This window comes from Salvelinus sp. IW2-2015, unplaced genomic scaffold, assembly GCF_002910315.2.
Source record: "Salvelinus sp. IW2-2015 unplaced genomic scaffold, ASM291031v2 Un_scaffold1098, whole genome shotgun sequence".
NCBI lineage: Eukaryota > Metazoa > Chordata > Actinopteri > Salmoniformes > Salmonidae > Salvelinus > Salvelinus sp. IW2-2015.
Genome location: NW_019942726.1, coordinates 223324 through 249887, shown reverse-complemented (window position 1 = coordinate 249887; position 26564 = coordinate 223324). Strand labels below are relative to the sequence as shown.

At 42.7% G+C, this 26564-nt stretch overlaps 2 protein-coding genes across 2 annotated transcripts in view; both read right to left on the bottom strand.

Moving 5' to 3' along the window:
- LOC112069727 (transcription elongation regulator 1) overlaps window positions 1–9287 on the bottom strand; it is a 30910-nt gene extending 21623 nt beyond the window's left edge. The window contains exons 1-7 of the mRNA XM_070438675.1: window positions 9222–9287; window positions 8298–8520; window positions 7972–8124; window positions 7220–7472; window positions 5187–5435; window positions 2480–2542; window positions 183–377 (exon numbers count right to left, since the gene is read on the bottom strand). Of these exons, the coding sequence (XP_070294776.1) occupies window positions 183–377; window positions 2480–2542; window positions 5187–5435; window positions 7220–7472; window positions 7972–8124; window positions 8298–8520; window positions 9222–9268 (1183 nt within the window). The 5' untranslated portion in view covers window positions 9269–9287. The remainder of the gene's footprint in view (window positions 1–182; window positions 378–2479; window positions 2543–5186; window positions 5436–7219; window positions 7473–7971; window positions 8125–8297; window positions 8521–9221) is intronic.
- Window positions 9288–9693: 406 nt separating this feature from the next.
- LOC112069732 (SRY-box transcription factor 30) lies at window positions 9694–21563 on the bottom strand. The gene is made up of 5 exons (XM_024137103.2): window positions 20705–21563; window positions 20342–20581; window positions 19997–20179; window positions 10512–10935; window positions 9694–10361 (listed from the first exon to the last, which is right to left on the bottom strand). Exons 1-5 carry the CDS (start codon window positions 21411–21413, stop codon window positions 10010–10012), a joined length of 1908 nt encoding a protein of 635 aa, XP_023992871.1. The 5' UTR covers window positions 21414–21563; the 3' UTR covers window positions 9694–10009.
- Between the last annotated feature and the right edge of the window lie 5001 nt (window positions 21564–26564).

The following is a 26564-nucleotide window of genomic DNA, read 5'->3' as shown; positions in this document are numbered from 1 at the left end:
TTATTGGTCCCATACACGTGATTAGCAGATGTTATTGCGGGTGTAGCGAAATGCTTGCGCGAAGTTTCCCAAGAGCAAGTCGCGATGCTGCCATCTCCGTCGGCGCCATCATCAATATTTCACTAACCAGTCCAGGAAGAATGCTAGCTGGTTGTCGAGACCCAAGCTTTAAATACACCAACCTTTCTCTCGTAGTTCCTGGGGCTTGTCCCAGGTGGACTCTAGTGTGCGGTTGTTGTAGTAGTAGGTTTTCCCATCGGCCGTTTTGTACTCGGACCACTCTGGGAGTTGGAGGCCTGCCAAGGCGGGCGCCGCCAGGGCCAACTGGGGGTGGTGCATCATGGGAACAAGGGGAGGGGCCATGCCGGGCAACATACCTGTAGAAGGTGAAATACATACAGACTACTTAAGACATTCAGCTCTGATAAACTCCTAACCCCAATCTACTGCACATCTAATCAACACCAAACATACAGCATGGGATGGGTAGTAGAAAAGACAAAGAAGACATCTTTGCTTGTGCCTCTTAATCTTAAAATATATTGAGGATGTACACTACCAGTCAAAAGTTTTAGAACATCTTCTCATTCAAGGGTTTCACTAAATTTTTTACATTGTAAAATAATAGTGAAGACATCAAAACTATGAAATAACACATTATAGAATCATGTAGTAAGCAAACAAATATATATATATATATATAATATATATATATATATATATTTGAGATTCTTTAAATAGCCACCCTTTGCCTTGACTGCTTTGCACACAGTTGGCAGGCTCTCAACCAGCTTCATGAGGTACTCACATGGAATGTATTTCAATTAACAGGTGTGCCTTGTTAAAAGCTAAGGGGAAAAAATCCACAAATTAATGCATTTGAGCCAATCAGTTGTGTTGTGAAAAGGTAGGGGGGTATACAGAAGATAGCCCTATTTGGTAAAGATCAAGTCAAAATTACGGCAATAACAGCTCAAATAGAAAAGAGAAAGGACAGTACATTACTTTAAGACATGAAGGTCAGCCAATCCGGATAATATCAAGTGCAGTCGCAAAAACCATCAAGTGCTATGATGAAACTGGCTCTCATGAGGACCGCCACAGGAATGGAAGACCCAGAGTTACCTCTACTGCAGAGGAAAAGTTCAATAAAGTTGCCAGCCTCAGAAATTGCAGCCCAAATAAAGGTTTCAGAGTTCAAGTAAGACACATGAACTGTTCAGAGGAGACTGTATGGAATCAGGCCTGCATGGTCAAATTGCTGCAAAGAAACCACTAAAGGACACCAATAAGAAGAGACTTGTTTGGGCCAAGAAACACAAGCAATGGACATTAGACCGGTAGAAATCTGTCCTTTGGCCTGGAGTCCAAATTGGAGATTTTTGGTCCCAACCTCTTTGTGAGACGCGGTGTGGGTGAACAGATGACCTTCGCATGTGTGGTTCTCACCATAAAGCATGGAGTCGGTGGTGTTATTGTGTGGGGTGCTTTGCTAGTGACACTGTGATTCATTTATTTAGCAGCCAACAAGTCCTCAGCATAAGTGGAAACTCCTTCAAGACTGTTGGAAAAGTATTCCAGGTGAAGCTAGTTGAGAGAAAGTCAAGAATGTGCAAAGCGGTCATCAAGGCAAAGGGTGGCTATATTTGATTTGTTTAACATTTTTTGGGTTACTACATGATTCCATATGTGATATTTCATAGTTGATGTATTCACCATTATTCTACAACGTAGAAAATATTAAAAAGAAAAGAAAAACCATTGAATAAGTAGGTGTTCTAAAACATTTGACCGGTTGTGTATATAATATAAGAATTCACCTGAAATATAGAAAGGTCTTAGGTGTAAATGTTTGACCTAATTCTCCACACTGGAAATAAATTGGCCTTCCCTGGTTAGTCACACAGTAACATCTAAACTGAGCCACTGAGATGTTAACAAAAACACACAAAAGGCATGCCACAAGAAGTACATGATTATCAAATGACCATACAATATTAATGTGAATATCCTCTACTGAATGGAAAATAAGGGTGCTGCCTGTCGAAACAAGGTCCAATACTCCTTTGTCACTGTCTACAAAATAAATGATCACTCCGCTCTTAAAAATGTTTAGCCTAGCTAAAACCAACAGTATAACAGTGACATTACTGATGCAAGTCTACAATGCGTTTACGTCCAACAAGACTTCACACTGACACCAAATATAAATTGGTTGTTTATCATAATTACAAGGGCAGAGATGTCTCTGTTCGTAATCTCCTCGGGGGGGGGGGCATCAGAACTGTATAGTTTAAACAAGAAAGAATGTCCTAAAATGTCTAACTCACTAATGTTGAGGAAATATAAAGGAAAAATATACGACAGCAATATTCACATGGTTCAGCGGTGCCCCCCCCCAAAAAAAGCATAATTTTCACAACACACCACTAACATGCCATCTAACAAAATACTGACTGGAGACGTTTGAAAGAATTACCGTTATTGTTGGGGGAGACTGTCTTTATATAGGGAGCACCTACTATCTGCATCATTGCTACACCTGCAAGAACGGACAAGCAAGCATGTTGTTGGGACACAGGAGAAGAGGTGCCAGCTGCCAGGGCAAGGCAGACAGCTATTGACACAATACATATACAAAACTAGGCCCACAACTATAATATTACTTTGATAAAACCACGTTAGTATTCTCTTCCTGGCAACAACGATATGGATAAATAATTTGGTCATATAAATGGAGAGTATTGAACAATTTTGTTTTGTTAACAATGTATTTAAATTCATTTAAGAAAAGTAGAGGAAGTCATCTAAAATTAACACCCCCTTTCCTTATAAGGGAGTATGTCAAACGCCTTCGAATTTGCTTTCTTTAGACGCCTTTGGCAATGCTGACATTTACAGGACTGAATGCGACTTGTTTCTGCAATAATTTGTGCAAGAAAAAAACTGAACGAAAATAAAGAAAAAAAAAACACGACCTGCAACAATTTAAAAGATTTTACTGAATTACAGTTCATATAAGGAAATCAGTCAATTGAAATAAATTCACTTTGCCCTAATCTTTGGATTTCACATGACTGAATATAGATATGCATCGGTTGGTCATAGATACCTTAAAAAAATATGTTTTTTTTAAAGGATCACAAAACCAGTCAGTATCTGGTGTGACCACCATATGTCTCATGTAGCTCGACACATCTCCATCACATAAACTTCATCAGGCTGTTGACTGTGGAATGCTTGTCCCACTCTTCAATGGCTGCGCAAAGATGCTGGATATTGGAGGGAACCGGAACACGCTGACGTACACGTCAAACCAGAGCATCCCAAACATGCTAAATGGGTGAAATATCTTGTGAGTATGCAGGCCAAGGAAGAACTGGGACAGTATCAGCTTTCAGGAATTGTGTACAGATCCTTGCGACATGGGGCTGTGCGTTATCATGTTGAAACATGAGGTGATGGCTGCGTATGAATGGCACGACAATGGGCCTCAGGATCTTGTCCCGGTATCTCCATGCATTCAAATTGCCATTGATAAAATGCAATTGTGTTTGTTGTCCGTAGCTTATGCCTGCCCATACCATAACCCCACCGCCACCATGGGGCACTCTAATCACAACGTTGACATAAGCAAACCGCTCSCCCACACGACACCATACACATACGTGGTCTGCGGTTGTGGTTGTGAGGCACTGCCAAATTCTCTAAAACATTGGATGGCTYATGGTAGAGAAATKAACATTCAATTATCTGGCTACAGCGCCGGTGGACATTCCTGCAGTCAGCATGACAGTTGCTCGCTCCCACAACTTGAGATATCTATGGTATTGTGTTATGTGACAAAACTGCACATTTTAGTGGCCTTTTATTGTACCCAGCACACATGGCACCTGTGTAATGATCATGCTGTTTAAAATCAGCTTCATTTCTGGGATCTTTTATTTCAGCTCATGAAACATGGGACCAACACTTTACGTGTTGCGTTCGTATTTTTATTCAGTGTAAAATGCTAAGAGTTGAATGTGAAATATTGTGGAATAAAACTATTTTCATTGGCACTTTGAAGTCAACCCAGGTTGGGCTGGCTTTGTTGGGCTAGCTGAAATTGCATTTCCACCCACTGCCTCCAGAAATTAGAAATGTCATGTTAGGTAGCCAATGTGACTGCAACTGGCTTTGCCAATGTTGCTAACTAGCAAGATGTTGAAAATTTAATTCACCCTCACCATGCCGTAACTAACGTTACCACATATTCCTGTCAGTACCAGACTGACGTCAGTTAGCTAGCTAAACGGTTACTGTCGTTGCTAGCATAACAGGCGACCTAGCTTAAATCCTACATTGCTTATCATGGCATTGACTATTTGCTTGCTAGCTAACTAACCAAGCAAACCAGACRACATGTTTGATACTGCAGAACTGCTTGTCTGACATTACATGAATTTCCACCATAGCTGGATCCTTCATTCATTTTTACATCATGTAGCTTGCTAGCTTTCAAAACGACCTGACCAGCAAAATGTGTTGCTAGCGCACGTTAGCTAGCTTGTTTCAACTGATTTACTGGCTAACGTTAGGTAGCTAGCATTTGAGGGCTGACTGTTCAAAAGTTTGTGTCGTGCAAAAATGAATGAAGGATCCAGCTATGGTGGAAATTCATGTAATGTCAGACAAGCAGTTCTGCAGTAGTCAATGTGCTAGCTAAGAGCAATGAGCCCAGACAAGCTAGCTAAATGTATCAGCAGCCAGCAGTGATCAGCTTGGTGGTTGCATATTAACAGAATTACCAGCCAGAATTCTAATCGAGCTGGCACCAGTTGTGAAACTGGGCTGCACTGGCCTGGGTTTCCCTCGACCCAGCTTGAATTKGAGAATTCCATTCGAACCAGCTCGAATTTGGCCCTAATTTTAAGTGCCAGTGGACAAGTTTTAAGAATCATAAAAAACTAAGTAGAAACAACTTGAATTGATTTGCCCAATTATTTACTCCAGCCTTGATCAGGACCATCGTACAATAATTGTTTAACCTATTGCTTATACAGAAGATGAAAATAAAAGACCTAACATTATGACAAACAAATGAAGAGATGACACATGACAGAGTACGGAAAAGGATGGAGAGGCAGTACTGTTAAAATGGGGTAGAGAAGAGAGGGTTTGGGATGAGGGAGCTTATGTCTTACCGGGCAGTGGGATGTGCATGCCTGGTAGAGGCACTCTGAAGGGATGCATGACCCCTGGGGGGAAGCCTGGGATAGTGGCCGTGTGAGGCTGGGACATGGCGTGGTGGGGCAGGCCAGTCGGGAGACTCTGGGGCAGCAGGGACATGGTCTGGACTGGTGTCACTGAGGCTGGCACGGTGGCTACACTGATGGTCACCGCAACACTGGAGGGGACGGAGGCCACAGGCTGCAGATCTGTAGCAGCAGAAGCTGGACAAAGACCAGCAGACAGTTGCAACACACAGTCTGGTCATATAATACAACCAACCATAAACAAGCCGAAAACAACCCATTACCAACTTTGTGAACTTCACCAAATCAGGATTTCTCACCATACAAAAGGTCAGACATGCCAAAAACTTTGATGGGACCCAGATGTCCCTCTTACAGTTGCGTGCGAAAGTATTCACCCCCTTGGCATTTTTCTATTTTGTTGCCTTACAACCTGGAATTAAAATTGATTTTTTTGGGGGGGGTTTGTATCATTAGATTTTTCACAACATGCCTACAACTTTGAAGATGCAAAATGTGTGTGTGTGTGAAACAAACATCACAAAAAAAATGAACTTGAGCGTCCATAACTATTCACCCCCCAAAGTCAATACTTTGTAGAGCCACCTTTTGCAGCAATTACAGCTGCAAGTCTCTTGGGTTTTGTCTCTATAAGCTTGGCACATCTAGCCACTGGGATTTTTGCCCATTCTTCAAGGGAAAACTGTTCCAGCTTGTTCAAAAATGATGGGTTCCACTGGTGTACAGCAATCTTTAAGTCATACAACAGATTCTCAAATTGGATTGAGGTCTGGGCTTTGACTAGGCCATTCCAAGACATTTAAATATTTCCCCTTAMACCACTCGAGTGTTGCTTTAGCAGTATGCTTAGGGTCATTGTCCTGCTGGAAGGTGAACCTCTGACCCAATCTCAAATCTCTGGAGGACTGAAACAGGTTCCCCTCAAGAATATCCTTGTATTTAGCGCCATCTATCATTTCTTCAATTCTGACCAGTTTCCCAATCCCTGCCTATGAAAAACATCCCCACAGCATGATGCTGCCACCACCATGCTTCACTGTGGGGATTGTATTCTCGGGGTGATGTTGTGTTGGGTTTGCGCCAGACATAGCATTTTCCTTGATGACCAAAAAGCTCAATTTTAGTCTCATCTGACCAAAGTACCTTCTTCCATATGTTTGGGGAGTCTCCCACATGCCTTTTGGCAAACACCAACGTGTTCGCTTATTTTTTTTTCTTTCAGCAATGGCTTTTTTTCTGACCACTCTTCTGTAAAGCCCAGCTCTGTGGAGTGTAGGGCTTAAAGTGGTCCTTTGTACAGATTATGCAAAGCTCCACAGCGGAGATTGGAGTTCCTTCAGGGTTATCTTTGGTCTCTTTGTTGCCTCTCTGATTAATTCCCTCCTTGCCTGGTCTGTGAGTTTTGGTGGGCAGCCCTCTCTTGGCAGGTTTGTTGTGGTGCCATATTCTTTCCATTTTTAATAATGGATTTAATGGTGCTCCGTAGGATGTTCAAAGTTTCTGATATGTTTTTTATAACCCAACCATGATCTGTACTTCTCCACAACTTTGTCCCTGACCTGTTTGGAGAGGTCCTTGGTCTTTGTGGTGCTGCAGACTCTGGGGCCTTTCAGAACATGTGTATATATACTGAAATCATGTGACGGATCATGTGACACTTAGATTGCACATAGGTGGACTTTATTTAACTAATTACACAACTTCTGAAGGTAATTGGTTGCACCAGTTCTATTTAGGGGCTTCATAGCAAAGGGGGTAAATACATATGCATGCACCACCTTTCCGTTTATTTTTTTTTGAAACAAGTAATGTTTTTCATTTCACCAGTTTGGACTATTTTGTGTATGTCCATTACATGACATCCAAATGAAAATCTATTTAAATTAAAGGTTGTAATGCAAAAAAAGTATGAAAAACACCAAGGTGGATGAATACTTTTKYAAGGCACTGTATGTACTCACTAGCAATGGTCTGGGACACAGAGGTGGTGGTGGTGTTGGAGTCTGGGCTGGTGGTCATGGTGCTGGATGGGGCCTGTGTGGACACTGGGGAAGGTATAGCAGCTGCAGTGCTGACTGATGTGATGCTACTGGAGGAGGCTCCCGTCCCCGCCGGGGTCACCATAACAGGGTTGAGCTCTGACTGCTGGATCACCTTCACCCCCTCAGGTTTGCTCCAGGCTGACTCTCGAGTCCTGGCATTGTAGTAGTACGCCTAGGGGGAGATAGACGGGTTGGTTTACAACGTCACGAAAACAATGTGCACGCTTCAATGGGGCAGAAGTCGTTTTGATTCTGGGATGGCCAGACCGCTAGCAACAATGACAARAAGCTGCCATGTGGGGAATCGTAGGTGGCTCATTTCGGCTAGTGTTATCTTGTTCTTGATACCATGCCTTGTTTGGAGGTGTTTTGACTGATGTCACGTCTACACTAATATGGCTAAAATTCACAAGCTAATCAACAACTGTCACAATATATTTGAGAGAAATTAAAATGTACTTGTTTTCAATAAACATTGAAGAAATATAGTTTACATGTCAACAATCTAMGCCAACCCTGTCTGTTTTACCCCATAGTTGTGCATGCGTCAGTTGTTGCTAAACAACCAACCCATCTATAATTTATGAGGGAAACACAGGAAAATATTCATTCCGGTAGGTTGAAATATTACAGAACTATGTAACAGCCCAATGTAAAAGGCCATTCTTTACTTTTCCCTCCGGTGTCTTGTTCTCCACCCAGATCTCCTCAGCAAGGGGCAGAGTAGGGGCTCCTGCCCCTGGAACTGGGGGCATTCCAGGGGGGAATAGCATTCCTGGGGGTGGGGGCATGCTGCCCATCGGAGGGGGCATGAAAGGAGGTCTCTGACAAACAAAAACAAATGCATTCAAATTTCAAGCCTTTTATACTAACTATGCAGTCTGATGTTCTGGCTCTCAATGCATTCCAAGCTCTGACAGACCAAAAGTGCAGCAGTCATACTTTAGAATAGATGGTCTAAATTTAAAAAATATCCTTGYATCACTGGCAGGTGTACCTGTAGGTGAGGGGGTCCGAGAGGCGGGGGCATGCCTCCTGGTGGGGGGATGGGTGGCATGCTGGGGTCAAACGGTGGACGCCCGAATGGTGGCCCCCTTGGTGGAGGCCCTCTCATCATACCGAAAGGGGGAGGTGGGGGTCTGAGAAGTGGGGGTGGACCACGCATCACTGGGGTTGGAGGAGGAGCAGGGCCGCGGAAACGCAACGTCTGCTGCGTCATCCTAGAAACAAACCAAATGGACCTGGCTCATGAACCAAATCAAAATCAACAACATTTTACTCGCTAGCTTTCCTACCCATGTTCAGGTTATTGTTTGCAGCAACAGACTAGCGTCTCAAAATATTAGCTAGCCTATTACGTACATTGCGCGGTCAAGCTAGCTATTMATCGCTTGATGGCATCAAACGACGCAGTGACTGTCGCTAAATTTGACAGTTTCACAGTTTCTGTGAAACTGGTAATCCGCAGGCCAATGAACAGTAACTAGTGAATGTGTATGTTGACTAGTTAGCTAATATAGGTACTCTAGGCTAACTAACGTTGGCTAATGTTATGCCATTCAAATCGACGCGCAGTCTACACGCCCAGCTRACGCTAACGGACCATTTCAGAAACAATCGTCCGTGTCTAACTAGTCATTAAGTAGTTTATGTTGAAACTGCTTTGCTTAACTCGACGAATAGTATCACATTTTATCAAAATATACGATGAGACAGGTTGTCTAGCTAACGTTACGAGGCTAATGTTAGCAACTAACTAGCGTGGCCACATTGAACAGTCAGCGGCAGCAACGAATGCACTCGCGAGCGCATGTAACACATCGTTGGGAGTTCAGTTTCACAATAATGTCAAGTTAACAACCGCAGAAAACATTATTTATCACAAATATCGATCACTTGGGTTTATTCGCTATCGCCTCACCTGTTGTCGTTAAACCCAATACTTTCACCGTCTCCGTGGTCCGCCATTACAGGGAAATCAAACGATTCTTCCTGGAAACACCTCTTGACACAAACTTGTACACAGCATTGGCCAAATGGCCTGTCAATCATAGTAGRGGGGGTCAGTCGTTAATAACATCTGATTGGATGCCAAAATAGTCAACATCGTCTGGGCAGAGGGCTCTGCGTCTAGACACTGTGATGTGTTTTGTTCAGTTAGGACTTTCCAAACTATTGATACGTAACAATTTCTTAACATATGGCAAAACAGGCAACTGTACCATAACGTAATTTACATTTGAGAAAAGACGTTGCATGCAATATGTATAAACAGTATATGTATTCATGTAATATATTATCAATATTGTGGGTAAAGTATTTCCTATAGTTGTGAAAAAAGTATAACTCATGATTAAATGACCACTCTGCAATGTATTATTGGTGCACTGTAATTTATTGGATTTCTATACAAAAATCAGCTGGAGTCTGCATAAAATCAGTAAAGCACCCTTTTCTCCTTACAAACCAGGTATTTGTAGAACAAAAAGGCWTAAATAGAACCCATATCAAACACTTTAAAATACTTGACATTTCATTTTGTGCAGAGCAGTGGTCGATCGCATAAAACAATATTAATCGTTAAAAATACATTTCAGAATAACAGTAACAATTCATTTATTTTTGTATGTACAACACAAAGTATTGATTCACTGAATCAACAAATAGGCTATCAGGGATTTTGCTAAAGGATGTCTCTTAGGTTTGATCCTAGAGAATTCTCATCACGCGCACTTCTTCCTCGTCCTCCTCATTGGTGACTTGGACCTCCTGGACACTGGCAGAGTTGGTGAAGACGTTCTCCAGGGCACGTACGTCCAGTGGTGGGACCGAACCTAGGAGCTCAGAGGCAGTGGGGGCCTGCCCTTGACATCTCTGCCTGCCCTCTCCATTCTGCCAAAACGGGTAGTCTCTGTTGAGAAGGGAAAATGTGGACTCATGCTGATCGTAGTTGTCATCATAGGGGTAGCCCGGAGTAGCCATGGGAGTAGCCATGGGGTTTGAGAAATCCTGGGGTTGGAGAACTGGGTAGGAGTATGGGCTGTGTAGGTAAGGGTATGATCTGAAAAAAATACAAGATTCCCAGGATGATGGTGTTTCAAATGACCATAGTTATATTTTCACCACTAACCTTCACAATTATAAAACATCACACAGCGTACCTAAGTATAACTTAAATGGTATTCTAGATGAAACAGCATTCATTGCTCACCCTGGTGGATAAAAATTAGGTCCAGGCATGAAGTAGGGCGGAGCAAAGGGGAAGCGAGGGGTGGGAAAGAGGCCCACTGGATGTGGCATGGGAGATGGAGGATACATGTGAGGGTGAGCCATGTTAGGGAGTGGCATTTGGAGACCTCTGGAGCTGGATGCCATGCTTGTTGAGGGCATCTCACTGGCAGAATTGTAGTAGGCCTGTTGCCTGCTGATTTTCCTGGGTTTGGGAGCTTCTTCAGGATTGCTGTCAGAGTGACTGGCTTCATGCTTGCGTTCTGCAGGCTTACCACCAGAGGTTGTGGCTGTTGGGTGGGGATGTGGGCAGGCAGTAGTCTGGAAGAATATGGAGACTGGGCTGGTAGTCTGAGAGGCATTTGGAGCTGCCGTTATAGCCACCTGGACACCATGGTCATTAGAGCCTGGGGAAGACAAAACCATAATAATTACAGTATTGAGCTTCATACTACAATGTATTATTCTTACTGTTACAGCAACCGGATCATTCCACGAAAAGTGTGACTTTTGTATCCCTTTGATATTTTAAGTAGAAACTGTACACCAATATTACATTTTAAAAGCATGTTATAATGAATGAACTGCCCTTTAATATAGACAAGGAAAATTCAATAAATCAAATTTTTAATATCAATAAAGACTTGCTAAAGTGCAAAAATTCTGTATTTTAACATGTCCCTCCATGCACCTTCTGTGACTTCTAGGAAGATTAACCCATTTAAACACAAAAGTGTCTAAGTTTTCAACATCATTGTAAAGCCRTAGTTATTTTGTTGCTTTGACAAAGTAATTTCTGAAATRTATTATTTATTTAATGTGATTAGTGAATCATTTACATATGTCCCTTATTTTAAAGTCAAACCTGTTACGTGAACTGAACTCTCATTTTAATATGGTGAAACTATTCCTTAAAACAAAAAACTTCAAAAGAAACATTGAACATCTAATAGTGAAATCATAGTGTAAAGGCAGGTGAGAGCGTTCTACTCTTTTTCGCAATTTTCTGGTGTTGTGGTGGAAAACTGAGCATGTCAAGCACAGTATATTGTCCCACCCCACACACACGAGGAGACCTCACCTGGCTTAATTTGTCCCTCCAGAGACTAAATCTCTCTCATCGTCACTCAACGCTTAGGTTTACCTCCACTGCACTCACATCTTATCATATGTGTGTACATTATGCCTTGAATATATTCTACCACGCCCAGAAATCGGCTCCTTTAATTCTGTCCCCAACGCACTAGACGACCAGTTCTTATAGCCTTTAGCCATACCCTTATCCTACTCCTCCTCTGTTCCTCTGGTGATGTAGAGGTTAACCCAGGCCCTGTAGCYCCAAGTTCGACTCCTATTCCCCAGATGCTATCATTGGTTTCATGCATGTTAACATCAGAAGCCTCCTCCCTAAGTTTGTTTTATTCACCGCTTTAGCACACTCSGCCAACCCTGATGTCCTAGCCGTRTCTGAATCCTGGCTTAGGWAGACCACCAAAAATTCTGAAATTTCCATCCCCAACTACAACATTTTCCACCAAGATAGAACTGCCAAAGGGGRTGGAGTTGCAATCTACTGCAGAGATAGCCTGCAGAGTTATGTCATGCTATCCAGGTCTGTACCCAAAGAGTTCGAGTTTCTACTTTTAAAAATCCACCTTTCCAGAAATATTTCTCTCACTGTTGCCGCTTGTTATAGACCCCCCTCAGCCCCCAGCTGTGCCCTGGTCACCATATGTGAATTAATTGCCCCCCCATTTATCTTCAGAGTTTGTACTGTTAGGTGACCTAAACTAGGATATGCTTAACACCCTGGCGGTCCTACAATCTAAGCTAGATGCCCTACAACTCACACAAATTATCATGGAACCCACCAGGTACAACCCTAAATCAAGTAAACACGGGCACCCTCATAGATATCATCTTGACCAACCTGCCCTCCAAATACACCTCTGCTGTCTTCAACCAGGATCTCAGTGATCACTGCCTCATTGCCTGCGTCCGCGGTCAATGACCACCCCTCATCACTGTCAAACGCTCCCTAAAACACTTCAGTGAGCAGGCCTTTCTAAATCGACCTGGCCCGGATATCCTGGAAGGATATTGACCTCATTCCGTCAGCAGAGGATGCCTGGTTATTCTTTAAAAATGCTTTCCTCACCATCTTAAATAAGCATGCCCCATTCAAAAATGTATAACTAAGAACAGATATAGCCATTGGTTCACTCTAGACCTGACTGCCCTTGACCAGCACAAAAACATCCTGTGGCGTACTGCATTAGCATCGAATAGCCCCCGCGATATGCAACTTTTCAGGGAAGTTAGGAATCAATATACACAGGCAGTTAGGAAAGCTAAGGCTAGCTTTTTCAAACAGAAATTTGCATCCTGTAGCACAAACTTCAAAAAGTTCTGGGACACTGTAAAGGCCATTGGAGAATAAGAGCACCTCCTCCCAGCTCCCCACTGCACTGAGGCTAGGAAACACTCACCACCGATAAATCTACGATAATCGATCATTTCAGTGGTTCAGTGTGTCAAATCAGAGGGCCTGTTGTCCGGACCTCTGGCAGTCTCTATGGGGGTGCCACAGGGTTCAATTCTCAGGCCGACTCTTTTCTCTGTATACATCAATGATGTCGCTCTTGCTGCTGGTGTTTCTCTGATCCACCTCTACGCAGACGACACCATTCTGTATACTTCTGGCCCATCTTTGGACACTGTGTTAACACACCTCCAGATGAGCTTCAATATCATACAACACTCCTTCCGTGGCCTCCAACTGCTCTTAAATGCAAGTAAAACTAAATGCATGCTCTTCAACCGATCGCTGCCCGCATCCGCCCACCCATCTAGCATCACTACTCTGGAGAGTTCTGACAATATGTGGACAACTATAAATACCTAGGTGTCTGGCTAGACTGTAAACTCTCCTTCCAGACTCACATTAAGCATCTCCAATCCAAAATTAAATCTAGAATCAGCTTCCTATTTCRCAACAAAGCATCCTTCAGTCATGCTGCCAAACATACCCTCGTAAAACTGACTATCCTACCGATCCTTGACTTCGTTTATGTCATTTACAAAATAGCCTCCAACACTCTACTCAGCAAATTGGATGTAGTCTATCACAGTGCCATCCGTTTTGTCACCAAAGCCCCATATACTACCCACCACTGTGACCTGTATGCTSTCGTTGGCTGGCCCTCGCTTCATATTCGTTGCCAAACCCACTGGCTTCAGGTCATCTATGAGTCTTTGCTAAGTAAAGTTCCGCCTTATCTCAGCTCACTGGTCACCATAGCAGCACCCACCCGTAGCACGTGCTCCAGCAGGTATATTTCACTGGTCATCCCCAAAGCYAACTCCYCGTTTGGCCGCCTTTCCTTCCAGTTCTCTGCTGCCATTGACTGGAACGAATTGCAAAAATCACTGAAGCTGGAGACTTATATATCCCYCACTAACTTCAAGCATCAGCTGTCAGAGCAGCTTACCGATCATTGCACCTGTACATAGCCCATCTGTGAATAGCCCACCCAACTACCTCRTCCCCATGTTATTTATTTTTCTCCTTTGCACCCCAGTATCTCTACTTGCACATATATCACTCCAGTGTTTAATTGCTAAATTGTAATTATTTTGCCACTATGACATATTTTTTTTATTTTTATTATTTGCACACACTGCATATAGACTTTTCTATTGTGTTATTGACTGTACGTTTGTTTATCCCATGTATAACTGTGTTGTTCGTGTCACACTGCTTTGCTCTATCTTGGCCAGGTCGCAGTTGTTAATGAGAACATGTTCTCAACTGGCCTACCTGGTTAAATAAAGGTGAAATAAAAAATAAAAAAACAGTAACACTCAAACCCTGTTACCCATAGATGGAGAGGTTAGAAATGTTAACAATGAATAATTTTTTTGTGAAGCTTACATTCAATTCGTGTTGAATTCTAAATAAATCACAGATGGTGTCACCAGCAAAGCACCCCCCACGACCATCAACCTCCTCATCCATTCTTCACGGTGGGAACCACACATGTGGAGATCATCCGTTCACCTACTCTGCATCTCACATAAACACTGCGGTTAGAACCAACAATCTCAAATTTGGACTCATCAGACCAAAGGACAGATTTCCACCGGTCTAATGTCCATTGCTCGTGTTTCTTGGCCAAGCAAGTCTCTTCTTATTGGTGTCTTTTAGTAGTGGTTTCTTTGCAGCAATTCACGCAGTCTCCTCTGAACAGCTGATGTTGAGATGTGTCTTTACTTGAACTCGGTGGACAATTTATTTGGGCTGCAATTTCTGAGGCTGGTAAATCTAATGAACTTATCCTCTGCAGCAGAGGTAACTCTGGGTCTTCCTTTCCTGTGGCGGTCCTCATGAGAGCCAGTTTCATCATAGCGCTTGATAGTTTTTTGCGACAGCACTTGAAGAACCTTTCAAAGTTCTTGACATTTTCCGGATTGACTGACCTTCATGTCTTAAAGTAATGATTGACTGTCATTCTCTTTTCTATTTGAGCTGTTCTTGCCATAATATGGACTTGGTCTTTTACCAAATAGGGCTATCTTCTGTATACCACCCCTACCTTGTCACAACACAACTGAACGGCTCAAACGCATTAAGGAAAGATATTCCACAAATTCACTTTTTTTTTTTAGCAAGGCGCATCTGTTAATTGAAATGCATTCTAGGTGACTACCTCATGAAGCTGGTTGAGAGAATGCCAAGAGTGTGCAAAGCTGTCATTAAGGCAAAGGGTGGCTACTTTGAAGAATCTACAATCAAAAATAGATTTAGAATTGTTTAACACTTTTTTGGTTACTACATTATTCCATGTGTTATTTCATAGTTTTGATGTCTTCACTATTATTCTACAATGTAGAAAATAGTAGAAAAAAAAAAACTTGAATGAGTAGGTGTCCAAACTTTTGACTCATACTAATATATACAGTATATCACAAAAGTGAGTACACCCCTCACGTTTTTGTAAATATTTGAATATATCTTTTCATGTGACAACACTGAAGAAATGACACTTTGCTACAATGTAAAGTAGTGAGAGTACAGCTTGTATAACAGTGTACATCTGCTGTCCCCTCAAAATAACTCAACACACAGCCATCAAAAGTGAGTACACCCCTAATGAAAATGTCCAAATTGGGCCCAATTAGCCATTTTCCCCCCCGGTGTCATGTGACTCGTTAGTGTTACAAGGTCTCAGGTGTGAATGGGGAGCAGGTGTGTTTAAATTTGGTGTCATCGCTCTCACACTCCCTCATACTGACTGGAAGTTCAACATGGCACCTCATGGCAAAGAACTCTCTGAGGATCTGAAAAAAGAATTGTTGCTCTACATAAAGATGGCCTGGGCTATAAGAAGATTGCCAAGACACTGAAACTGAGCTGCAGCACGGTGGCCAAGACCATACAGCGGTTCACTGGACAGGTTCCACTCAGAACAGGCCTCGCCATGGTCGACCAAAGAAGTTGAGTGCACGTGCTCAGCGTCATATCCAGAGGTTGTCTTTGGGAAATAGACTTATGAGTGCTGCCAGCATTGCTGCAGAGGTTGAAGGGTGGGGGGTCAGCCTGTCAGTGCTCAGACCATACGCCGTACACTGCATCAAATTGGTCTGCATGGCTGTTGTCCCAGAAGGAAGCCTCTTCTAAAGATGATGCACAAGAAAGCCCGCAAACAGTTTGCTGAAGACAAGCAGACTAAGGACATTGATTACTGGAACCATGTCCTGTGGTCTGATGAGACCAAGATAAACTTATTTGGTTCAGATGGTGTCAAGCGTGTGTGGCGGCAACCAGGTGAGGAGTACAAAGTCAAGTGTGTCTTGCCTACAGTCAAGCATGGTGGTGGGAGTGTCATGGTCTGGGGCTGCATGAGTGCTGCCGGCACTGGGGAGCTACAGTTCATTGAGGGAACCATGAATGCCAACATGTACTGTGACATACTGAAGCAGAGCATGATCCCCCCCTTCGGAGACTGGGCGCAGGGTAGTATTCCAACATGATAACGACCCCAAACACACCTCCAAGACGACCACTGCCTTGCTAAAGAAGCTGAGGGTAAAGGTGATGGACTGGCCAAGCATGTCTCCAGACCTAAACCCTATTGAGCATCTGTGGGGCATCCTCAAAACGGAAGGTGGAGTGCAAGGTCTCTAACATCCACCAGCTCCGTGATGTCATCATGGAGAGAGTGGAAGAGGACTCCAGTGGCAACCTGTGAAGCTCTGGTGAACTCCATGCCCAAGAGGGTTAAGGCAGTGCTGGAAAATGATGGTGCCACACAAAATATTGACACTTTGGGCCAATTTGACATTTTCACTTAGGGTGTACTCACTTTTGTTGCCAGCGGTTTAGACATTAATGGCTGTGAGTTTATGACCTCCAGCAGGCCACAAATGTGCATGTGTCAGCATATGGTCTCACAAGGGTCTGAGGATCTAATCTCGGTACCTAATTGCATCAGGCTACCTCTGGCGAGCACATGGAGGGCTGTGCGGCCCCACAAAGAAATGCACCCCACACCATGACTGACCCACCGCCAAAACCGGTCATGCTGGAGGATGTTGCAGGCAGCAGAACGTTCTCCACGGCTTCTCCAGACTCTGTCACGTCTGTCACATGTGCTCATGTGCTCAGTGTGAACCTGCTTTCATCTGTGAAGAGCACAGGGCGCCAGTGGCAAATTTGCCAATCTTGGTGTTCTCTGGCAAATGCCAAACGTCCTGCACGGTGTTGGGCTGTAAGCACAACCCCACCTGTGGACGTCGGGCCCTCATACCACCCTCATGGAGGCTGTTTCTGACCGTTTGAGCAGACACATGCACATTTGTGGCTGCTGGAGGTCATTTTGCAGGGCTCTGGCAGTGCACTCCTTGCACAAAGGCGGAGGTAGCGTCCTGCTGCTGGGTTGTTGCCCTCCTACGGCCTCCTCCACGTCTCCTGATGTACTTGGCCTGTCTCCTGGGCGCCTCCATGCTCGGACACTACGCTGACAGACACAGCAAACCTTTTTGCCACAGCTCGCATTGAGGTGCCATCCTGATGAACTGCACTACCTGAGCCACTTGTGTGGGTTGTAGACTCCGTCTCATGCTACCACTAGAGTGAAAGCACCCCACCATTCAAAAGTGACCAAAACATCAGCCAGGAAGCATAGGAACTGAGAAGTGGTCTGTGGTCACCACCTGCAGAACCATTCCTTTTTTGGGGGTGTCTTACTAATTGCCTATAATTTCCACCTTTTGTCTATTCCATTTTGCACAACAGCATGTGAAATTTATTGTCAATCAGTGTTGCTTCCTAAGTGGACAGTTTGATTTCACAGAAGTTGATTGACTTGGAGTTACATTGTGTTGTTTAAGTGTTCCCTTTTATTTTTTTGAGCAGTGTATAATTACACACACACAGTGAAGTCAGTTTACATACACCTTAGCCAAATACATTTAAACTCAGTTTTTCACAATTCCTGACATTTAATCCTAGTAAAAATGAATTCCTTGTCTTAGGTCAGTTAGGATCACCACTTTATTTTAAGAATGTGAAATGTCAGAATAGCAGTAGAGAGAATGACTTATTTCAGATTTTATTTCTTTCATCACATTCCCAGTGGGTCAGAAGTTTACATACACTCAATTAGTATTTGGTAGCATTGCCTTTAAATGTTTAACTTGGGTCAAATGGGTCGGGTAGCCTTCCACAAGCTTCCCACAATAAGTTGGGTGAATTTTGGCCCATTCCTCCTGACAGAGCTGGTGTAACTGAGTTTGTTGGCCTCCTTGCTCGGACAAGCTTTTTCAGTTCTGCCCACAACATTTCTATCGGATTGAGGTCAGGGCTTTGTGATGGCCAATCCAATACCTTAACTTTGTTGTCTTAAGACATTTTTGCCACAACTTTGGAAGCATGCTTGGGGTCATTGTCCATTTGGAAGACCCATTTGCGACCAAGCTTTAACTTCCTGACTGATGTCTTGAGATGTTGCTTCAATATATCCACATAACTTTCCTCTATCATGATACCATCTATTTTGTGAAGTGCACCATTCCCTCCTGCAGCAAAGCACCCTCACAACATGATGCTGCCACCCCAGTGCTTCACGGTTGGGATGGTGTTCTTTGGCTTGCAAGCCTCCCCCTTTTTCCTCCAAACATAACGATGGTCATTATGGCCAAATAGTTCTATTTTTGTTTCATCAGACCAGAGGACATTTCTCCAAAAAGTACGATCTTTGTCCCCATGTGCAGTTGCAAACCGTAGTCTGGCTTTTTATGGCGGTTTTGAGTGGACTTTCAGGTTATGTCGATATAGGACTCGTTTCACTGTGGAAAATATTCGAATCTGTTTAAAGCACAGTCAACTTAGTGTATGTAAACTTCTGACCCACTGGAATTGTGATACAGTGAATTACAAGTGAAATAATCTGTCTGTAAACAATTGTTGGAAAAATTACTTGTGTCATGCACAAAGTAGATGTCCTAACCGATTATTACAGGATTAAATGTCAGGAATTGTGAAAAACTGAGTTTAAATGTATTTGGCTAAGGTGTATGTAAACTTCGACTTCAACTGTATATACTTTTGTACCTGTTTCCTCCAGCACTTCACAATGTCCTTTGCCGTTTGTTCTGGGATTGATTTGCACTTTTTGCACCAAAGTACGTTCATCTCAGGAGAAAGAACGCGTCTCCCCTGAGCGGTGTGACGGCTGCGTGGTCCTTACTTGCGCGTACTATGTGTTGTACAGATGAATGTCATACCTTCAGGCGTTTGGAAATTGCTCCAAGAGATGAACCAGTCTTGTGGGGGTCTACAATTTTTTTCTGAGGTCTTTGCTGATTTCTTTTGATTTTCCACCGAGTTGAAGGTAGGCCTTGAAATACATCCACAGGTACACCTCCAATTGACTCAAATTATGTCAATTAGCCTATCAGAAGCTTCTAAAGCCATGACATAATTTTCTGGAATTTTCCAAACTGTTTAAAGGCACAGTCAACTTAGTGTATGTAAACTTCTGACCCACTGGAATTGCAATACAGTGAAATAATCTGTCTGTAAACAATTGTTAGAAAAATACTTGTGTCATGCACAAAGTAAATGTCCTAGCCGACATGCCAAAACTATAGTTTGTTAACAAGAAATTTGTGGAGTGGTTGAAAAACGACTTTTAATGACACCAACCAAAGTGTATGTAAACTTCCGACTTCAACTGTGTTGTGTATATATATATGTGAGCTCTGGAAGAGAGAATCTTAATGCTACAGTAGTGAAAACACCCATTCAATAATTGTTGTTTTACCATTACAAAACATGTGCATGTCTTTACTGTGATTTATCTTCATTATTTATATCCAGAAAAAAAATTAGTCTGGTAGAAAATGTGAGTGACTGGTAAAACTTGGGCATCCACCAGCCACCCTGATAGTGAGCTATTGCTTTACCTGTGGCCTGTGTGTATGGAACACAGGAGCTGGTGGTAGTATTGGCCATAGTCATCATGGTCATGGGATAAGACTCAGCCGCATGACCACTTGTCCCTGCAGAGCAGCAGGATGGTTCAGGAGCAAAAGACATCACAGAAGGGTAGCACTTTCTTTTTCCAGGTCTGGGCTGATAGATCCAACCTGTGATGATTATGGGTGAAGATTGTGAACAAACACTTGAAAAGCAAGTAAWGGTCATAAGTGTCAGCTATGAGTTTTGAAATATGATAAATATATGAGCCGATAATTATACTGTACATGTTTAAATGGTGTGAGTGAGTAGACAGCCTGCTCTTTGCTTACCTGGGAACTCCTGTCTGTGCTTGTCTTTGAGTTTACGTGCTTCAACATAGTAGGGCCTCTTCTCTTCCTCAGTGAGCTTGCTCCACTCTATTCCTAGCTGCACACTGATGTCTGCATTATTGGCTGTTGGGTTGGCCTTGGACAGGGCAGGCCTGTGGATTCTCGCCCAGACCATGAACGCATTCATAGGTCTCTTGATGTAGCCATTCCTGTCTACGCTCTGTGGTACTTCAAGATTTTCTAGAAGGAAATGTTTCACAAAGTTTTGGACTGTGCATGAACTCAATACGTGACAATGATGTGTTGAAAAGTATTAAAAACATTCRATCCGTATGTAAAATGTAGGTAAGCTCTTAGTCATACCTGCTTCTGATGGTGGCATGGTGAGATTCATCCCTCTAGTCTTCACCTTTACTGGGGGTGGCGGAACATTCACATGAACAAGTGGTGGGTATGGAACTTTGCTGAGCGTTATGGCTTTACCATCCAATACTGTGAAGGTCATCCCATTTTCGTGGACAACATGGATCGGTTTGGAGAAGTCTATAGTGGGAGCCACAGGTGGACTTCCTTGATGATGTGTTGTTGCAGGTTCTTGGACAACTTTGACCTTGGCCTGACCTGGAGCAGTTGTGGTGATCTCCTCCTTGATGACCAGCACTTGAGATGTCCTGGGATAATCAAATGTGGCTTTACTCTGTTTACTGGCTAATGATGATGCGCTCTCCTTTTCAAATGTAACTGGTYGACCTTGAATGGCTCCCTTGAGGTGTGTTGAACTTGTGGGCATTAGCTCTCCATCACCAACCCATTTATTATCAGCTTTAAAAATAACTTTAGGCCTAACCTGAACATCTCCACTAACACTATTTCCAGAACGTCCACTGCCTTTAGGCCTACCCACTGGTCTTTTCTGTTCTCCATCACCTCGATGCCTCTCTGTTGAAGATGCTGGTCCCTCGCTTTCATTTGCATTTTTCATATAAGCTGGAGGCTCACTGTCATCTTCGTTTTTACTTTGTTCACTTTTCTTGAATGTCATTTGCGCTCTTCGCTTGGGATGCCTGTCCATTGTGGCAAATATTAGCACGTTAGCTAGCTAAACTTAAGAGAAACTCTTATTGTGCCCGACAACAACCAACAAAATAACTGAAAGTCTTGTCCGTTGTTACGAGAAAGAAACTGTCATGGAATGTTTGAGAACGATTTAAATTGTTGCGCGAGCAGCTTTGTTGCAAACCACAATAATCACGTGGGACCTGTCATAATTGAAGTTTGTATGGCAAGGAAAGGAACGCAACTATGTAACTTGTCACAATGAAACACCCTCAAATGACAATGAAAAACGTRTCAACAAAGCAAGCAAAACAAGCCTATGTGTAGTTTCCCATTATCACAAAAAATGTCATGAATCCAGTCATAAATATCAGTTAGGCCTACCAGCCACTGTACTAGAATTAACCACTAGATGGCGACATTAGACTAATAATACATTTAGCGAGATGGAAGTGAACATGCCATATTTTCTCACTTTAATCTGCTGGTCAAATACATTTCATACGGTCAACATTAATTATTAAGCTCCTGAMCTGTAAATAGCGTCCGGATGCCATTGTTTCTTTCTTTTCACATTTCTGATTGTGATTACATTTTAATGTGCACATTATCCCTAAACACACTAGCTACATAACTCTGTCTATCTCACGGAATTCAAAGACTACTCCCTCCCTTAAACGTGCATTAATTGATAGGACAGACTTATGCACTCAAAAGCATTCTGAATTCATAGGGTATAGGCACTTAAACCTTCATTATGGTGGAATAGTGAAAAGACAAATTGGCTGAGGTAAACATCGGTGGGTCGTTCCACCAATTCGCTGCSTTTTGAGATGTGTAACTTAGTTTGATTTCACCTAATTTTAACATTCTGTCATAAAGAGCACATGTAAAAAAGACAAAAAACATGTTTTCCCATCTCAAAAGGTAAAAAAAAAGAAGAAAAAATAACTATAGTAAGTCGATATTAAAACTTATTGAATGATAATGCAAAAGCAAAATGTAGATTTCTGCCTAAATAGACATACACAAAAGTAAATATTTTTCATGAGAGGCCCAGAAAAAATAACTAGAACTGCTGCATAGTTCTATAAAGATCTGGCACTCACTTTTCTGGTAAAAATGTTTTATACATTGCWGAGGTGTACTCACTTATGAGGACACAAGCTCAAGTACAGTTCAAAAATTATGAAAATATGAAAGTATAAAAAGTCATTGATATTTTTTTTTCCTATTCAACAAAAGTGGGGGAATAGGGCTTGAAATGACTGAAATGCTTTCTAAATATAGCAACAATCAAATTAGAAACATTTTACCATAAGATTTCACCTTTCTTATAACTGTAAAATAAATATGATCATATTTATTGACAGTACATATTTRTCCCCATTTCATATAAATGACGACAGAGCATTTTCTGCCAAGCCTCCTCTGAGCGATGCAGACACCATTAAAATTGCTGCAGACTCGTTACAACTTCAGCTTTACGCAGGAAATGGAAGTGCTCGTGTTATTTATTGTTAAAACATTGTACCATTCCTATCTATGGGTAACAGAGTTAACCTGTTATGCTGGTCCTGCTCAGTTTTCCAACACAAAACTCCAGATAATTGCCAAAAAGGGTCGAACCAGCTCACCTTTTAACAATATGATTTCACTATTAGATGTTCAATGTTTCTTTAGAAAAAGATATTTCAAAAGGAATGTTTTCACCGTACTAAAATGAGAGTTCAGTTCACATAACAGGGTTGACCTTAAAATGAGGGACAGACGTAAATGAATCACTAATCACATGAAATAAATAATACGTTTTAAGAAATGACTTTGTCAAAGCAACAAAATAACTAGGGCTTTACATTTATGATGAGAACTTGGATACATTTTACATTTAAGTCACAGAGGGTGCAAGGAGGGACATGTCAAAATGCTGAGTCTTGGCACATTAGCAAGTCTTTATTCATATAAGAAATCTGATTTATTGAATTCTCCCTGTGGTCTATATTAAAGGGCACTTAATTGAATATAACATGCTTTTAAAATGCAATATTGGTGCACAAGTTCTACTTAAAATATCAAAGGGACACAAAAGGCACTAATTTCGWGGAACGACCCCGGTATCAAACTGGGCTGCATGGTTTCAAATCTGACAATGAGTTGTGTTTCGATGGCAACCTTGCAAGATCAGGCTTTATCTGTCTGTAATTATGCAAAATACTGTCTGCAATTCAAAAAGGTGAAAGGATGCACAAGTGCAATAATATTTGAGGGCTGTAGACAATAGAATTGCCCACCATGGAGAAGAAAGTGGAGCCCCTTCCTTGTGTTGCTGGCGGCTCAGGGGGGGAGRCTGTAGATGAGTCCCAGGGGACATCTGTTCCCCAGCTTCACTGACACACTTCAAGAGCTCCACAGAGCAGAGCAGGGCTCATTAGAATACGGTCACGTCCTTAAACACACAACAGGSTTGGAGATTTATTTTCAAGACAAACATCTGCAAAGGTGCTCCAACTGTGCAAAGTCCCCCTTCCTCTTGTGAAAGCCTCTCTTCTAACAACTTCTATGGGCACTCTCATGTTCAGGTAAGGCCCCAGCCTCCTCTTCCCAGTGCCCACAGCAAAGTCACTCTTTTCTACTTTGTTGTTTGAGAGATAAGATATGTTATTTCAAGTAGTACGATAATGAAAGCTAATAAGATCTGTCCAAATTAGGTGGCAATTCTACTGCAGTGACCTTGTTTAAAACCCTTTAACTGGCACACCAAGAAATACATATTTTTCAAAAAAATGTATTTAGCCTTAATGTAAATTAATATTTTTTACTTTAACAAAATTGAAGCTCATTTACTGCATTTCTACCCAATTTAAAAACTTTWAAAATACATTTGGGGAACAGCAGAAACACATAAAATGTTCTTCAGMCATTATTACCTTGGCTGCTACAAACACAGCTCAGCACAGGAATTAAAAACACTAGTTTTGTTTCATGTAAAGTCAAAAAGCAGTTTCCTAGCCATGCCATCTACTACAGCCATCTTCCACCGCTAGGGAAAAGTTGTGCTATTCAGTGTAGCTGCATTAATGCTCTTGCCCTAAAGCCAGCCAGCCGGGCAAATTCGCCTTCTCGTCTGCTCTGAGTGGTCGGTTTTGTCATAAAGCCAGCCCATTTATACCTCTAAACTGCATGTACCTTTTAATCGGGATTGGAATGATTTTAGTAACCCGTTTTAAATTGTTGGTGTTGTTTAGATAGGACAAGTACAGGTGAGACTGTGTGGTGCTGATTACAACCCCCTCCTAGTCTCCTCTCTGATTGAACAGATGCCAGTATTGCCCACCCAGTCAAGGTACATTGGATATCCTGTGAACCAGCCTGGTCTCATAGACTAAACATAACATAGTAAAAGTAAATCAGGGTCACTCAAATTAGTATGATACTGTACTGTACAGTACACTACATGACCAAACGTATTTGGACACCTGCTTGTCGAACATCTCATTCCAAAATCATGGGCATTAATATGGAGTTGGTTCCCTCTTTGCTGCTATAAGAGCCTCCACTCTTCTGAAAAGGCTTTCCACTAGTTGTTGGAACATTGCTGTGTGGACTTGCTTCCACTCAGCCACAAAAGCATTAGTGAAGTCTGACACTGATGTTGGGCGATTAGGCCTGGCTCGCAGTCGGCGTTCCAATTCATTCCAAAGGTGTTCGATGGGGTTGAGGTCAGGGCTCTTTGCAGGCCATTCAAGTTGTTCCACACCGATCTCTACAAACCATTTCTGTATGGACCTCGCTTTGTGCACAGGGGCATTGTCATGCTGAAACCGGAAATGGCCTTCCCCAAACTGTTGCCACAAAGTTGGGCTATACTCGGGGCTATACTCGGCCTTGTCTCAGGATGGTAAGTTGGTGGTTGAAGATTTCCCTCTARTGGTGTGGGGGCTGTGCTTCCAGTATTTATGCTGCAGTAGTTTATGTGTTGGGGGCTAGGGTCAGTCTGTTATATCTGGAGTATTTCTCCTGTCTTATCCGGTGTCCTGTGTGAATTTAAGTATGCTCTTTCTTTCTTTCTTTCTTTCTTTCTTTCTTTCTTTCTTTCTTTCTTTCTTTCTTTCTTTCTTTCTTTCTTTCAGAGGACCTGAGCCCTAGGACCATGCCTCAGGACTACCTGGCCTGATGACTCCTTGCTGTCCCCAGTGTTACCTTTCCTTTTGCTGCTCCAGTTTCAAACTGTTCTGCTGCGGCTATGGAACCCTGACCTGTTCACCGGACGTGCTACCTGTCCCAGACCTACTGTTTTTTCAACTCTCTAGAGACAGCAGGAGCGGTAGAGATACTCTGAATGATCGGCTATGAAAAGCCAATGACATTTACTCCTGAGGTGCTGACCTGTTGCACCCTCAACAACCACTGTGATATTATTAATTGACCCTGCTGGTCATCTATGAACATTTGAAACATCTTGGCCATGTTCTGTTATATCTTCACCCGGCACAGCCAGAAAGAGGACTGGCCACCCCTCATAACCTGGTTCCTCTCTAGGTTTCTTCCTAGGTTCTGGCCTTTCTAGGGAGTTTTTCCTAGCCAGCGTGCTTCTACACCTGCATCGCTTGCTGTTTGGGGTTTTAGGCTGGGTTTCTGTACAGCACTTTGAGATATCAGCTGATGTAAGAAGGGCTTTATAAATACATTTGATTTGATTTGAYTTGAAAGTTGGAAGCACAGAATCACCTAGAATGTCATTGTATGCAGTAGCGTTTTTGATTTCCCTTCACTGGAACTAAGGGGCCTAGCCCAAACTATGAAAAACAGCACCAGACCATTATTCCTCCTCCACCAAACTTCACAGTTGGCACTATGCATTGGGGCAGGTAGTGTTCTCCTGGCATCTGCCAAACCCAGACTTGTCCATTGGACTGCCAGATGGTGAAGAGTGATTCATCACTCCAGAGAACGCGTTTTCACTGCTGCATGGTGATCTTAGGCTTGTGTGTTCACTGCTGCTAACAGCACTTACAGTTGACCGGGGGAGCTCTAGCAGGGCAGAAATGTGACGAACTGACTTGTTGGAAAGGTGGCATCCTATGACGGTGCCACGTTGAAAGTCACTGAGCTCGTCAGTAAGGCAATTCTACTGCCAATGTTTGTCTATAGAGATTGCATGGCGGTG